This window comes from Engraulis encrasicolus, unplaced genomic scaffold (genome assembly GCF_034702125.1).
Source record: "Engraulis encrasicolus isolate BLACKSEA-1 unplaced genomic scaffold, IST_EnEncr_1.0 scaffold_25_np1212, whole genome shotgun sequence".
Lineage (NCBI taxonomy): Eukaryota > Metazoa > Chordata > Actinopteri > Clupeiformes > Engraulidae > Engraulis > Engraulis encrasicolus.
Window position 1 is genome coordinate 1,578,497 of NW_026945544.1, and position 17,729 is coordinate 1,596,225.

Consider the following 17,729-nt stretch of genomic DNA (forward strand, 5'->3'; position numbering starts at 1 on the left):
CCCACCACTGCCATTGTCAAACCAACCATTAATGTCCAAATTGACATCAGTAATGCAGCTCGGTGGTGTAATCAATGTATTATGCCGAGGCTCATCATCGTGATTTACTTCAAGTTGACTATGATCTCTCTTTGCTATCAGCCCTACGTAAACCTGACACATCCTTGTGAATTTTCCATATCATCAGTGCAAGGACTCACTCACCCTGATGCTGCCTCTCTAAACTTGTCACCATAGTGACCTAATGTTTGTCAAACACCATCACAAAGCAGCAGTCCTATTGCAAGACTCGGGCCGGGTTGTGGGCAGACATTCCCGAGCATTGGCCCGCTTCACAGGAAACACTAGACATTTGGCCCAGAATGATCGGAATCTTGCCTAAGGCAGGGAATCCCACACAGTCCTGGAATGCTGTCAGATAAGTGAATAGCTGACGAGGAAATACTCATCCTTACAGGTTGACTTCAGGAACCATAAACCCCATCATTAAAATCTTCACTTAACCAGAGGCAATAAAAACACACCATAGCAGAATATTTTACAAAACATTTATTTTTAAAAGGTGACAACACTCAGTGAAAGAAGTTAAGGTTCCTCTCCTCAGATGGCATATAGTTCGGTCTGGTAAATCAAAACAGCCAGTTAATAATAATGATACACAATGATGTGCCTAGCTGCCATCGAATCGCATTGCATTCCATCGCCATCTTATTGCAAGGCTTGCTGTCCTTTTCAATGTGTGGTCTTACCATAAGCCTACAATGCATGTACTATGGGGGATGGATGTTAACCAATTTTTATTTATTTTTTTAATGGAGAGACTTAAAACATTTGTTAATGTAGTTTGTTTGAAAATGATCCATTTTAGAGCACCTTCAATGGTGCGATGGGTTATGAAATAAAAGTTGGTGAGATTCCCTCAAAGTTTCCATATACTAAAAGAATGAGTTGAAATGACTGGTTGGGTCATGTCAATTAAAAAAAGACTTGATATTATTGCTATTATTAACACTGTTACCAACAACTCCATACACACTATAATACACATCAGATGAGCAGGAATACAACTTGAGTTTCAACACCAGTGATCGTACATATGTAATATGTACATCTTCACTGAAGTCAAAAACTAATACCTGACCAGCTGCCTAGAGGAGGCTGTTCTCTTGATGTGCTCTTCGTTCATGTTTAATAAGGCAATAACCTGAGATCACAGCCATGATGTGGACAGGCATTACTGACAAACGATCCACTCGGGAGGACTAAATCAAGTGGTAAGCTACTGGAGTGCATCAACACCATATCTGCAGTTGTACTGTAGTATAAATGCACTACTGCATTTTAATGAAGTGAATACAGTAATTTGGACACAACACTGCAGACTGCAAGGAACTGCACATATGCTGCATTATAATATGTAAAGACACGCCCCTGTTATACATTTGTTGTTACAAGCATGGCAATGGCCGAGTCTTAATGTAGTCTTAATGTAATGTAAAATCGTAGTGGTGTAGCACTATGATAGTTCGACTTTTTTTTTCAACAGTCAAGCATTCAACTGGTGAAGTAAAAACTAACTTCTGGTATTGGAGTGCATCTGAGCCAAACAATGAAACAGTCTGCAGCCGAACCACTTAACACGATAATTAGTTACAAGAAAAATTTGATAACTTAAAAAAATAAAAGCTTTCATAAAACTGTGAAGGCAAAAGTGTGTCAAATACCCATGTGACCATTACAATGACATACTGCATGTTTTAACACAGGTGAACCACAAACACCTCTAAAAGCACTTATGGATGAAGAACACGATATTAATACAAAAGAAATACAATGTGACAAAACCTGAAAATGTAAAATGAAAGGTGTGTTTGCAGACACTCGTGGGTGACATAGTGGTGTGTTATTGGGTCTGCTTGAAATGGTTGATCAGTTGAGAAGCTGCCTAAAAACAATGCAGGGGTGCATTTCTGGAAAGTGCAGTTGCTAACTATGTTAGCTAATTTGTTGGTTACAATGCAATTTCCCATTGGCAACTACCAAAGTCGCTAACTGCTAACAACTACCCTTTCCAAAAATGCACCCCAGAACTGAAATAGTGTCCATATGTGGACATCTGTAGGTCACCATACCACATGGATGGGCATGGCATGATATGGACATGTTCATACAGGATTTAAAAAAACCTTCACAATTTCAATCATTAAACATTGCATTGTTTCAAGTCAGCCACTACTGTATGACAGCTGGTCATTTCAAACAAGCCACCTGCATCCCCTACTGCAGTGGTTCCCAAACTTTTTAACAGGGACCCCCTTTTGGACCTCAGAATATTGCCCAGGCATTTCCTTTGTCCATTAATATTGCTAGATTTCCCATGAATAGTTTGTCCGCTAATATTGCTAGAAATCCACAGGACAGCAAATATATCTATTAACCATACAAGTGAATACTGTTACTAACCAAATTAAGGAATTATGTTAGCTATTAACCTGTGGACTTCCCATGTTTTATGCAATGTCCCTTTTTGTCCGTGACCCCCCTTCGGTACCTCTGCGACCCCAAGGGGTCCCAACCCTCAGTTTGGGAACCTCTGTCCTACAGTATGTGTCCGTTCAGTCCATTGAGGAGGCTGTCACAGTCGCTGACCCTCAGCAGTAAAGTCACATGGACAGGTGAGGAGTTATCTTAAGGCAGGGCACACCAGGGGTACGGAGCGCAGCACACACAGCACTCACAGGAAACCAGCGCCTGGACTCCCGATTCCCTCTTAATCAGAACACTCTGTTGAAGACAAATGAGAAACGTGTACCACAGACAGGTGAGATGTGGAAGATCAGTGGTTCTCAAAGTGCTTACAGCATGCTAGTTCCTGTTATGCTGTCCATAGTCCATCACAATGATTTAGCACTAGCACTTACTACCCAGTAATGGCGCCCAATAGTAATGGCGTCGCCCTTGTTAGCGTGGATAATGACTTTAAGACTTTTACACTTTTATTGTCCCCCAAGGGGAAATTAGTTTTTCATCACCATCTCAAGACTTGTCACAGCCTACATCAGGCATACATAACAGACATCACGTCATTAAACACCATTGAACATTGACATACTAGATATGATACATGTGCACAGACATTTTCAGGCAAGACCCAAGGCACAACACTGATGACACACACACACCAGATACATGCCCACACAGACACTGACAGCCAAAACAAAACACAACATGGATGACAGTCAGACACTGTACGCTGTGTAATAAGGTATATATGCTACAGTATGTGTAGGTATATGCTCACCGGTGCCCTCTCTGGAGCTGGCCTCTGCCAGGCTGTCCATGGCTGACAGGATGGAGGAGAAGAGGTGCTCAGCGTGGGTCTCCAGGGCCTGAGACTGCCTCTCGATCAACCCCAGAGTCTCCTTCAACACTGACAGGTCAACAACACAAACCAAACATTAGATGCCAACAGCTGAAGATGGAATTCATACAATGCACAAACAACAAATTAGAGTTTTCCAATGACTAAATACCATTTTCATACTGTGTTGACAAAGAGGGATAGCCTAGAAATCTAGACGCATCTTTTTTTGTCTAGTGTGTCGGTCGTTATAGTATTTGTTTGAATCAGCCTATTACGTGCAGAAATGGTGAATGATGACTTTTGGTTCCCCCTACAGGCTTCCGCTCTCCCTATAGACTGACCCAGACTATACCTTTGATGTCTTAATCTGGTTTGTCAGACCAGATATTGAATGATAATGAAAGGCTTTTACGGTATACTGAATTACTGTACTTAATATTGTTTAGAATAGCTTGTGCTCCTTTTGTATATAATATCTTGTAGGTTGTATTCTTTCCTTCTCTGAGTATTGATTGTCTTTGTGTGTCCCCTTGCATGTCATGTCGATGCTATATTGTAGCCCTTTTGTGCAGATGAGCCCGCCAGCCCAAAGGGGTTAATTTTTCAGCATGGGATATCAATACATTCTGTCTGAAATGATAATAAACATTACAGCTGGGTGCTGCTACCAGCGTGGGATCAATGCAGTCTGTCTATTGGATAATTATATTGATGACATAAAGACAATGTACACAGAGTGTGCAACAGCCTTGTCATGACTTGCAGAGGTGTAAGGAGGGGGTGGGGGGTGGGGCTTTGCCTGGGCTTGAGACTGAGGACTGCAATAAAAATGAACATTATAGCTGGTGCTGCTGGCCTCCTCTCTCCAGCCATTAGTGGCAACACCAAAGAATTACTATCAGCGCAGACTATTGGTTAAGGGAGGTTGGAGGGTCATGTAATTGTTTATATGTGAGGCTAATGAAATCTGACCCGAGAGACACAAACAAATTAGGATGTATTGATCTCCAGCTAAACAATTACTCCTAACTCCTCACACCTGCCAGGGGTCATCTGCTTCCAAACACTGACGGTGTTCTCTATCATCGAATCTCAAGATAGGGGGCATTGCTATGCTCTCCAGCATTGAATAGCTGATTGTACACAACATAGTGGATACTGCTATGATTTTATCATTGCATTCCTTTTTGCATACAACTTTAGCGCTTACTAATGTGCTACTCTTCATCATTGAATCCCTAATTGCCCTGCATACAACATGACTGGTACTGCTGGGCATTGAGGTCCTTATTACCTCACAATACGTTATATTTAGCATACAGGTTTATCCAAACTAACCTACAAAAAGGACATAAAGAAACATAGCAGGAAAGTCCGGCTATAGGCCTACTCTGCATCAATGCAACCATTATTGCAACTCTATGGGTACTACTGCACTCTATATCACTTAATCTGATTGTATATTGTAATAAATCCCTCATTGTACTTAAATATATATATAGGCCCACACACGCACGCGCACACACACACACACACACACACACACACACACACACACACACACACACACACACACACACACACACACACACACACACACACACACACACACACACTAGGGCTGCACAATTAATCGAAAAATAATCAAAATCATGATAAAATAGTGAAATCGAACTCATGATTTTAATCGTGATTTAATCGTGGCAATAGTGACCTACTTTTGAGAGTGTCCTTGAAGTCAGAACATACTGACAGGCTAGTGTTTCTGGCCAGAAATCTGTCCACTTAAGTTTCATGCTATTGCCTTTACATAATTATTACAATTCATTTTATTTTGCTCATCCCGTATGTAATTCATTCTTGGTTATATTTCATCTTGTTATAATTTTCAAAAAAATCTGCAAAAATCAATAATCGTTATTAATAATCGTGATTATGATTTTGACCAAAATAATCGTGATTATGATTTTTTCCATAATCGTGCAGCCCTAACACACACACACACACACACACACAACCCCAGACTGTACTGTATATACAACATAGCAGGTGTTTCCTTTGTTTGATCATTGAACCCCTTATTATACGCAGCATAGCAGGTACTGCCGTCTTCTCCACTGTGTATATACACAGCATAGCAAGAGGGGCTGCAGGCTGGCAGGCATGCATGCATCACTGCCCTCTCCTGGCTGATGACCTCTCCTCTATTTCCTGTCCGAGCGGCCCACTGCACTCCAGGTATGGAGTTACATGGCACTGTTACAAACACTGCCGTCGCAGCCGGCCCGAACGCTGCAGACATCTGCTGCAGACCCTCTGCAGTGTTTTACAGTAGAACACTCTGTCTCTGTAAGCCCTGTCTTGCAAAGCCTCTATTACAGTAAACGCGATAACAACATGGTGAAAAAATGAGTTTTGATCTGTTACTTGGGGCAATGTCATGTCAATGTTATTATGATGTAGTTGCAGGGTTTTGTTTTCGACGATCCCATCTGCACCAAACGGCTACAGGCCACTCTGTGAATACCTTTTGTTCAGTTAATCTTGTAGCAAATATTCAAACAATGTTGCTGAACTGTGAAGAAAAAAAATCTCTGCATTATTTGTTGGCAAATGACAAATGCGACAAACACTAAGTACTAGTGTCCTTTCCCTCCCTCCCTACATCCACCCCCTTGGTGAGGGCTCAGGTTGGTAACTTGATGGCCTGTGTTTCACTTCTGTAAAATGATTCCTCACTCTTTCTAGAAAAGCTTGACAGGCGACTCTGCTTGTTTCCCGCTCCTGCCTCGCCTGTTTGTTTTGTTTCAGGCACTCGGGCTACCGGACTACGGCACACAGCCTATCAAGGACGCAGTCTGTTTGCATGGGCCCTATAGGCGTCCTATAGACTGTGTACAGGCACAGAGACTAAATAAACCATCTGTTGACTTTTAAATTTCGTTTAGATTAAGGATTAGGGTTTGGGCTCTATTACGGTGGCAAATCAGTAAGCACTAAACAAAATGCGGCTAAAACGCAATAAATAGTCGCTGGTGTTACTACAGGCCGATTATGAAAGTTACAATAACTAAACCATACGGCATATTAACTCCCTAAAGAGGCAGGGTATTGACCTCGCACTGCCTCACTGGAAGGCATTCTGCAGTTAGCCAGAACAATGAGAAGTTTTGGCAAAGCTGGACGTGTGAATTTATGATGCTCGTTAAGAGTGTGAAGATCAGAGGCCACAGTGATCGCCATAACAACAGCCAAACCATAATAGTCTCCCTCAGCAGCCCTTCTCACATGACCCCTAAACCTCTACTTCAGTTCTAATCGCTTCACCATTACAGGCACAATAGGGTGCTTAGTTTACTACCGTCCACTACCCCACATGAACTTTCCAGGGATTGTTGTGATTGTCGGGGGACAAATATGTCTGATGGTATACTGTCATTCTCAGTCGTTCTGAGCATCCCTGTTTAACCTTTTATCTCAACCATTTGGTACTCTTCTAACAGCAGTGGGGATTTTACGGATGTTAATGGAAATGGTTGCAAAAACAGCAACATTTGTGGTGAGTTTTCAAAATATCTGTGTAATAATCATTTGGAATTAAAGCAAAAACTTCACGGTTTTAAGTTTCATGAAAAAATGGTGTAATAGCAGAAAATGGTGAACTTCACTTGGACTTCCAAAAACACCTTCAATTTAAAGATACACATTTCTAGGGAATTAAGTGTGGGTGAGTGTTTGAGTTTGCAAATAAGTTTTTTTTTATTCCTTTTCTTTCTAAATAGCCCCTAGTCTTTTTTGAGTATTCTAGTATTTTCTTCCTGGTCTTTGGGTGCGTATGGACCTCTTTCTGCTGTTGAATCATTCATGAGCCAGCTTATCCGGCCGACCTGAGAACCGGAGAGGCTCCCTGGGAGAGCTAGAGTCACCAGCAGAGCTACAATTCACTAACCACCAGGAGAGGTACGCTGCGGTCTTGTTATAGTCGCCATGGCCGTCCTTGACCATACTGTACAAATGTGACATAAGCATGTGGGCTAATCTTCTAACGCTACCCCTTAGTTAGCACAGAGCCTCTGTTACAACCTTACTGTCACCAAAATTGTACTGGCTATGTCTTAATCTGTTACTTAAGGCTCTCTGTGATATTATAGCAATGTTGTTATATTGTAGTTGAGTATTTTCTGCAAATTGGCCGGCGACCCCATCTGCACTAAAAGGCTACAATCGTTTGAAATTGAAAAACTTCACAATTGTAAGGTCTCTTTCTCTTGTGTGAGACAGAGAGGCTCACCATGGGAGGCTGGAGACAGAAAGATGGAGAGAGAGAGAGAGGTACAGAGAGTGAGAGATGGAGAGAGGTTGTGTGAGAGCTGGAGAAGGAGAGAGGGAGAGGTACAGAGGAAGAGTGTGTGTGTCTCACCAGGGGAGGTGGAGTTCATGCAGCGCAGTAACTTCTCTCCTGTGTTCAGCACAGCTCCAGTCAGAGGCCGATGGGCATGGACATCCCGCTGGAAACTCTACACACACACACACACACACACACACACACACACACACACACACACACACACACACACACACACACACACACACACACACACAATTACACAATTACACACAATCACAGAGAGGGGGGGGGGGGGGTTGACACCCAGAGACATGCTGGTATGTAAAGCAGTGAGATTCTGGGTCATGATTTGAAGAATGCTGAACAAGGCAACAGTATAATGGACTACTGATGCTCTGATTGGACAATTGCAACAGGCTGTGTTCTCCTGCAGTTTACGATATGTGGGAAAGTACCTATGAGAAAAATGTTAGGAACTCTCCCCTAAAACTCTCCCCATAAAATTTACTTGGTGATGATGTTTGAAACAAGTATATTTTAAAGGTTGCAGTATTTGCATTAAACAGTGTGCCAAATCCCCTAACATGCCAACAGGAAACCATTAGAACTGTCGTTTGTGATAACAATTAAGGATAGACCGATATATCGTCCGAGCCATGTCGGCCGATATTTGTTTTTTTTTAAGTGTATCGGTATCGGCCGATACACGTGTGGTTTTGGCCAATACGCAATATTTATAATTATTTTATGTCATTCGGGTTTCTTAAAAGCACCAAGACACTTTATTTTTGTATTACTTGATTTTTAGACATTACTTGATTGTTAGAGTGGGTGTTTAAATGTTACACGCTCTATCTCAATTTGATAATGTTAAATAAATGTTTATTTTTAACTTGAGACCAGGGGCCTCATTTATCATCAGTTCGTAGAATGTCTTCTAAATTGTGTCTTACGAGTGAAATTTAGATTGTTCGCAAGTACAGAAAAATCGGGATTTATCAAACGTGCGTTGGCTGCTCCTACGCACACGTCTGCATGATAAATCCCACACCTTCCAAATCACTGTGCACGCGCGCATTCGGGGTAATTTGCATCCCGAAACGCCTCCAAGTAACCATATATGGTATTAAAATATATTCAAATGCCATGTTAATTCGAAGGCGCCACCCTGTTTGGACACACATGAACACACGCGGACACACGCGCCAGTCGAAGCGCTGGCGGGAAGTGCAGAGATAGAAACATTTCCGCGGCAGAAGTGGAGGTGCTTTCGACAGGAGGAGGACAGTGTTTCAAAATAAGAAAAAGAAGGAGACACACATGGACGAAAACACTGTAAAATAGCACAATGTCATACTCCATTGTCATTCAAAGCAAACTGTACCTTGCACGGTCAATATTATTTGCAATTTCGCGTTTCTTCCACTCGCACGGATGGTCTGAGGTGTGTGTAGATTTAGGCACATTTCTACGTTCAAGTACATGTTCATAAATCCCACACTTTGCTCAGGAATGATCGCACGCACGCTTTACGCACAGATCTGTGCCTAAGAACGCTTGATAAATGAGGCCCCTGGAATATTTGTCCATTTTTAAACTTTTTTTTAACCCATATCGGCCTCAAATATCGGGTATCGGAAATCGGGTATCGGCCAAGGGTGGTCAAAAAAGAATCGGTATCGCATCGGCCATTAAAAAACCCGTATCAGTCGACCCCTAATAACAATAGCATATTTTTTGCATGTTGCCTGCAATTGTTTTTGGGTTCACAGAACTGAGAGTATAACTTGTGTTGTCCAATTACTACATTACTACTACTACTACATACCATTACAGCACTACGTGTAAGCAAAGATCAGACTTAAAAACTACTCACCTTGTAATCTGCCAGGGAGGTCTTTACGCTTTCTATATCTACTGAGGGTGGCGTGAGGGATTCCATTTTGTGCACGATCGTGTAAAGCCACTGAATGAGCTCTTGGAGATTCCCACAAAATGCCTATTGGAAAAAGCACAAACAGACATCTAAGACCACTCACAAAGTTTTAGAATGGGCTGTTGTTTACACAATATGCTACCATAGACGCTGTGATATATGGTTCATGTTTATCAAGAGCAAACACAATGGTGTGTAATTGGAGACCTTTGTTTTGTTCAGGCAGGGGATGTGATACTGAGCGAGCGTCCGTCTTTATGTCATGGGCTTCGGAGTGCAACCACGACTTCCTGTGTTAAAAAACGGTGCCCATTGTATTGTAGCTTTATACTTCCTATATTCTACCAACATTAAAGGAGCACAACGAAGTTTTCCATATTGGTCACCCTACAGTTTGGAAGTGGATGTGTAATTCATAGCTGACTAGAACTGCTAGAGCCCATGGACAATGGCAAAGTCAACTCTGAAGTGTTACAAGCTGTTATAACTTACCACTGTAGAAGCACTGAAACCATTTGGAAACATTAGAGAAGAATTCCTACTAATTTCAACAAGCAGTTGTATGGCTCACACAGGCTACCCTTGACTTGTTAGCCTACCATTCTAATGGTGGCACTGTTTCTTTATATTTCTAAAAATGTGTCTGAGTGTACTCCAAATCATGTCATTCCTAAAGTTACACAATAACTTTTGAGATGATGACAAACAATGCCACCATTACAAGGGCCAGGATCTCAGAAAGGGCTGAACAAAAATAAAGGTGGTCAATGGCAGCACGATCAATAAATGTAGAAAAAAAGGCAGGAATTCTGGCTCTGAAACTACCCAGCGCTCCTTACATCTGCCATGCACATGCTCACCTGAATATGGTGCATAAGCGACTCTTTGGTTTGGTCCTCTGACTCCGACAGAGAAACTCCACCCAGCCGATCCATAATGGAGGCCACTTCCTTCACACTGGCTCGGCTCACCTCCCCGCTCAACATGTGCAACGCGGACTCCAACACTCTCACTCCCTCCGAGGGTTCCTCAATTCGAGGATGACCGCCTAAGACAGATCCCTCTCTGTCTTCCTCTTCCTCCTCCTGCTCTTCCATCTCTTCCTCCTCGTCCTCCTGCATGGCGGTGACTGTCTCTATGGACTGATTGGAGGAGTTGTCCCTCTCTCTCTCCCTCTCCAGGGATTCCCAGCTGGAGGTGACGGGTAACTGGCACACCTGGCCGGATATATCCTTTAGGTGCTGCGACAACACCTGAATGAATGAAATATTACATTATGGTTTTTTTTATCACTTCACCCCACGGCTAGTAATTTCCTATGGTTAACAAGCTATTCATTTTGGTCAGCAGGCTTTGGTTGGTAGGATGAAATGGGTCCCCCAAGGAAGGTAATAATACTAACTTGGGAAAATCCCAGAATGCAATCTGTAACCCATCACCACCTGTCTACAGACAAGGGGGAGTCATTTTTGGGATGGCGACCCCCTAATGGAGCATACGACCCCCTAATGGAGCATAATTTAGCAAGGACCACCTCATAATCACACCTCAAATTCATTTATTTCATTTTAAGGCAAAAGTTGAGCCTAAGTAGCCACATTTTTTTTCGTAGCCTCTTAAAGCCTTTAAGAGTGTGGGTTTTTGAGCATTGCATAAAAATAATGCTTCTATAACAATGCAAGATTCTAAAATGTCATATTTTATTGAATGGCGCCCAGAATTCTATAGAACTTTCACCAGAGAGAGTAGAGAGAGAGAGGTTCCATTGGCCCATTGTTTCCTGGTTCTATTATGGCCCCCCTTAGGCAGACCTAGGCAGACCTAAGGGCTGTTCTATTCATCGTAGGAACATTATGACACGCCCCTTTAGGCAGACCGGAACCTGGTCGCGTTAGGTGCCCATAGAAACCTATTATGTTGGCATATCTCTATAGAATATCTCTGCTCTCACTGCCCGAGCATTCCCGTCACACCGGTGTGACAGTACACTCCAAAAGGTTAAAGCAAATGGACTCATCGACTGGCCTATTCACTCTTTGCTGAAAAGTTAAACACAAAAGTACATCATAACAACACTGATATGACAATGCAGAGAGTCAGAGAGGTAATTACCATATTGGTGACAATAAGGTTATAACAAAGGCTCTGCGCTAAGGTGTTAAATATGGACCTAATGCTGAAGCAGTTTTGTGTACTGCATTGTAAAAAAAATTTTCACAACCCCCCTGGAAATGTGCCACATGTCCCTCAGGGTCCCTGGACCCAAATTTGAGAACCACTGTTGTAAATTGGTCAGTGACGTTTCAGCAGCACCACACGTCAGGGTAGTGCAACGACAGCCGGTGGAAATATTGTGTCTGATTTTTTTTCTTTGTTTTAGTGGACAATCTAAGAAGAAGCATATTCATTGCAGCATATCAACCACCAATTACTAATTCATTTATATGCCTTAGATGCTGTAGCGCCACCTAACGTCTGAGCCCCCCAAAAATGATTTGACCCAAATGCATGTGTAAGCCTAATCAGAACTCACCTGGATCTCGTAGAGCTGCTGGGGCAGGGCCAGGAACTCCTCGTCCAGGTCGCCTAGCAACCCCGGACGGGGCATGACCCTCAAGGTCGGGATGAAGGTCGTGGGAGATCTTCGTGAGGTGGAGTAGACACCTTGGTTCTTGTAGTGGAGACTACTACCCTGCTGCCCTGGCGTCCGACATTTCACGTCACTCTCTAGACTTTCCTCTGACAAGCCGATGTGGTCGAGTGAATAGAGGCTACTGGATAGTCGGCCATCCGACGATTTGGAATGGGACAGCTCCCTGCAGCTGAAGCCCTGCAGTCCCAATGACTTGTTGAGTTTTTTGGAGTGAGGATTAAGGTTACCCCCTTTGCTCCTGCTTCTGCTGACCCCCGCCGACTGATCCAAACAGGACAAGGTGGAGGAGCTACAGAACCGGTCCAATTCGATGCCAGAGTCCTCCAGAATCACCTCAGGTGTCTTCGGCTGGAGCCTTGAGGAATCTAGTCCCGGCGCGGAGGCCCACTTGTGCCCAGATGCTGCAGCGTGAGCCGTGTAGCCTGGCCTCAGTGGGTACGTGTAATCCAGGAGGTCCTCGTACTCCTTGTTGGGGTCCCAGCTCGGGGAGCTCCTGTCCGGAGACGGGGGCAGGGAGGTGGGGATGGCACATGTCCAGTAGTTGGCCTGGTACGGAGACATCCGACTGAACGGAGGCGGGCTGACTTTACTTACAACCGTACTGCCGATTGGCTTCAAAGTGGTGTCGCGGAGGAGTGAGTCCGCCTTGGTGGTCTTTCTGGAAAGCCGAGATGGGGAGGTGGAGGAGGAGGAGGGCACGTAAGACTTCCGCTGAGTGGAGGTGAAGTTGGGGGTCGCAGGTACCTCCAGGTTGTAGTCGTCCAGCGGGGGGCTGGACAGACTACGGCGGCTGAGGCTGTGGCTGTAGTTCTTGGCTGGGGATGACTTGGACCTGGGGATGGGCTCCTCAGACCAGGTCCTCAGGTCAGCCGTGGTGAGAGGAGAGGTAAAGCTCAGGTCCTCACGGGACATCGAAGGAGACGGGGACAGGGACAGGCCATAGGACTTGGAAGGGCTGGGACAGGTCAGGGACAGGCTATCTTTAGTCCCCTGGTTGAAATGAAATGTCCTCTCGTTATGGAGAAGTGAGTCCCCAGTAGACCCGGTTTGGTTTTTATCCTGTTAAAACAACATGAATATTCAAAATTCTTCCCTTATCTGTTAACGTTTTTCGAGAGACAAACAGTAGAAAATCATTTCATACGATATTATGAAAAGTTGAACCCTTTCATGCAGATGTAATCGCCAGCGATCATGACAACAGTGCTTTAACACAGCAGAGAGTCTTAAGTTACCGTACATGTGAGACATGGTCGATACCATTTTGGTGACAATTAGGTTATAGCAGAGTCTCTGCATAAACAGATTAATTCACAGTGAATATATTATCAATCAATATAAAATCTAGAAAGAAAAACTTAACTATAAAAAAAATTACTTGTGAATAAATTACTTCCTTTACCTGCGTGGTGAGTTCTTGTGAGAGAGGATTCTTGAGGATGGAGGTGTGTCGCTCTGTGGACACTAGTGGTCTCCTGGCGACGTACTGGCCTGTGCTTGACATGCACCTGGACACTGGTGCCATGGTGACCATCTTCTTGCCATTGCCGTTCCTCTCCTTCTCCTTGTCCGCCTCCTTGGCCAGCCGGTGGCTGGTGGTGGTGGAGCGAGTATGCCCCTGCCCCCCATCACCTTGCAGTGGGGATGCAAACAATGAATCGATAAATCAACTTTTAACGATTAATGCATTAACCGTTTAAAAAACATTCATCGCAAGTAATCGCCAATTCGACTGACAAGGGACCCAGGAGAAATGGGCATGTGAAGAGTGTGAGTGAAGAGGGCTGTGAATAATGGGAATATTTAAATCATTTTTGCATTAAAGAATTTCAATAGAATTCATTTAAATGTAGTATTTTATCTAAATTTTTTATTTACATTTTTAGATTTAATAGACTTTTTTTCGGGGAAAATTGAGATTTCGGGGGAAAAACGTTGCTTATCAATTAATCGTAAGTCAATCAATAAGCTTGATCAACTAACTCTTGATGAATTAATCGATCATTTGCATCCCTACCTTGCAGCCTCCTTTGGGGTCTGTTGTGAGTGCTCGTGCCCCCACTTGGGCTCCCCGTTCCGGGCCGGATGAACTCTGGTATCCTGCTGCTGGTGCGCCACCTCCCTCCCGTCTGTTCCATCTGACGCGGCGACTCTGCCAGCGTTCCGTCAACTCCCGGCACCATGGCAACGTGGCGAGGCCCTCTGATGCATCATGTGGTCACGAGCTGGATGTGTGGCTGTGTGTGTGACGATGGCATAACACACACACACACACACAAGCATGCACGCACACGCACACGCACACGCACAACACACACAAGCACACACGCACACACACACACACACACACACACACACGAACACACAAACACAGCAGTGTTCACATTCACAAGACCGGTGATGCATTTTCATTTCATTGCATTAACAGACTGGGATTGTTTATAGAAACAAACAATGCCATGATATTCCATTAGCCAGGCCGTGCCCTCCTAGTGGCGCAACACTTTCAGCGTTGCCACTAGTCAGGTTAAGAGCAATCCAAGTACTTTCTGGTCTCCAGAAAAATTGGGAACTCCTCCCACTTCGTCAGAAAGCAAACAACCATTAGCAGACCAAGGGAGGTCAACCATGCAGTTTGGGAAATGTTAATTGTTATGCTGTTGGTCAGACCAAGTCTCTAAGAGATTTGAAAGTCGATGATAATCAAGCTAATATTCCATGTCCCTGGGTGGTGGTATTTTGTGTGGTGCCTCTTATCAGGTGAGCCATGTATATTGTACTAAACAGGGAACAAGCACAAGGAGCAGCTGAAGGTAATGATATGTTTGCTCTTTGGCGTGCATCAGTAATCTCATTAACACTGCATGCCCAGGCCTGTTCAGAGCAGGGCCAAAACGCAACTGGGCTTTATCTTGCTCTGCACTGGGCACTGGCAAATACACACACACACACACACACACACACACACACACACACACGCACATGCACACACTTACAAACATACATGCACAGCACACACACATGCATGCGGCACACACGCACGCACGCGCACACACACACACACACACTTCTGCATTCAAATTGTAAACTGAACTGTCTAAATAGAAAAAAGACATCAGAGAACACTACACTGATTTGCTGACAGCCTGTCAGCCTCCCGCAGTGAGCTATGAGGGTAGAGTGTGTGGTGTGGCAGCACTGGGTGGCAGTGATAACCATGTGATATTTCAAGTGTTGCTGGTTGCCATGGTTACCCTGAGAGGAGGGCCTGGCGGAACAGTGATCACACATGCAATGCCTTCCGCAATCGGCCTGGCCATGTAACAAAGACTGGTGCACTGATAGCGGCTTCTGCCATGCAATCCCCCTAGTCTATGGCTTTGACTTTCACCACACCGCTAGGAAACACCACGGAACAAGCTGGACATGGTGTTCAGGAAAATGAAGTGAAAGGGATATACACAGCAGGGTCAAGGGTGAAGTTTGGTGTTGGGTCAGGTGATCATCATCATAATGCATTATCAGTGATAATATGCAGAAAACTGGATATCACACAGACGGAAAACAACATTGAAATGTTAGACGTTCTTATGGTTAAGCCTCTTGAAAAACGGATGTCCACCAACTTCTCTCTTTTAAGGTCTTCTGAGTCATCAGACACCATATGACTTTCACAATTGTCTAACTGGGGCTTCACATTGAGTTCCTCTCCGTGCTAAATCCTTCCTTTATGAATAAAACTGCAGTGTAAAATGCTGTTTTACTGCAATGTTTTGTGAATAGTACTGCAATGTTTTGAATACTGTATAAATGTGGTACAATGCAGTAAAGAGCAGTACTTTTGTCGTACTGTCGCCATTTTCTGTGCTTGAAACATGGAATTTACTGCAGTAATACTGTGGTAACAGCAGAAGTACTGTAGACAGATTGCGCAACCTTTGCATATTGTCCAACCCCATCAGCCACCCACCGCCTCCACTGTACAATATGTTGTGTTGTGACATGACTGATGTGCAGAGGTTTTTCTTAGTTTAAGTCTACATAATAGTTCACTTTTAACACTCACACAGGATCCAAACAGATTCCTTATTGCAAAAAAAGGTGTAAAAACTCTGTGTCTAAGCAATAGGTAGCCAGTGACTCCTAACAAAAAGCTGCAAAGGCCACATATAACTCAGAAGGAGTGGCATTGTTTATCTACCTCCTCATGTACAGTGGTATTGGGGGTCATAGCCTACTGAATCAAGGCATTGGGCAGCAGTAGGCCTACATTCTGTCAGCAAAAGTAGGCCTACAAAGGTGTGGTGTTCTGATGCCCTGACTTCTCTCCTTGGACTCGGGGTCTTCCACTGGGTAGTCTACATAACTTTTGCAACTGTCTCCGCAGGTGTGCCATAACCGGCAGCTCACACTATAAGGTCAGTTTTGCTTGTTTCTCTCGCCGTCATTACATCATACTTCAGAGCATGAGTCAAGGCAAGGCATCAGTGCTGCTTCGCTCTCTTCCCTGGCGCCAGAGGACCAGTTCATGGAAAGTTATCTGAGCCCCAGGAATGGGAGATGGGAACGTGTAAAAGAATTCACTCGTCACCACTACCAGGCTATATTTAAACTGTTCAACAACTTGAGGAGACAGAAAACAACAAAAGACAAAAGTTGACCACACAGGGTATCTTCTCAGTTTGGCATCTGAGCGACCTATTAGGCTACAACACGGTAATAAACAGTGTGTAACAAATTAGATCAAAGAACAAAAGTACCTAGTAGGCTCATCTCAGAGCTTCTTGAATTGACACTAAGTAGTCTATCGTATGCATAGTTCTACGCTGCTTCCAACTGTTACATTTGTTGCGTTGCTCGTTCGCCAGTAGCCTATGTGGCAGCATCATTACTGAATTAAACTCGAGCTTGTGCTCTAATTCAATAAATCTGCCACTATTCGAGGCGCTTACCTTTACTCCAACGAGTTAGCTTTTTAGCATTTTCAGCTGTTTGGTGTGCTACATTGCGGAATTACTGTGACAAAGCGGTAACATCAGCACACATCCCTCCCTCCTCCCTGTGAAGGAAATGGTTCGCAAATAAACAGGCGGTACCAACGGAAGAGATTGGCGAGACCCAACCAATGAGACACATCTGTAGTTTTTGTATGTAGACAAACGCAGCATTCAAGCCCTCTCGATATTTTGGCCAGTGACCCTCCGCAAATTACACAGATAGGCTCTCATTAGCCTATCTCTATTGTATAATGTGCTGTTATTTGCTTTAAAAGCTGTTGGCTCTCGGGTGTACATTAAAAAGAGATAGTTGTCTTCTCCAGATAATAAATGGATTTGGGCGCCACCCATTGGGCAAGACAACATGATGAACCCTTGAACCCTGCTACAGCTCTGTAGCACTATTGCTATCCTATCAAACAAGTAGCCTA

At 43.9% G+C, this 17,729-nt stretch overlaps 1 protein-coding gene across 1 annotated transcript; it reads right to left on the reverse strand.

Annotated features, from left to right (window-relative positions):
* Window positions 1-534: 534 nt before the first annotated feature.
* cep68 (centrosomal protein 68) lies at window positions 535-17,476 on the reverse strand. Its single transcript, XM_063192796.1, has 9 exons — window positions 17,254-17,476; window positions 14,319-14,538; window positions 13,704-13,933; window positions 12,182-13,360; window positions 10,509-10,901; window positions 9,589-9,711; window positions 7,785-7,881; window positions 3,302-3,430; window positions 535-2,784 (listed from the first exon to the last, which is right to left on the reverse strand). The coding sequence occupies exons 2-9, from the start codon at window positions 14,482-14,484 to the stop codon at window positions 2,771-2,773; spliced, it is 2,331 nt and encodes a 776-aa protein (XP_063048866.1). The 5' UTR covers window positions 14,485-14,538; window positions 17,254-17,476; the 3' UTR covers window positions 535-2,770.
* Between the last annotated feature and the right edge of the window lie 253 nt (window positions 17,477-17,729).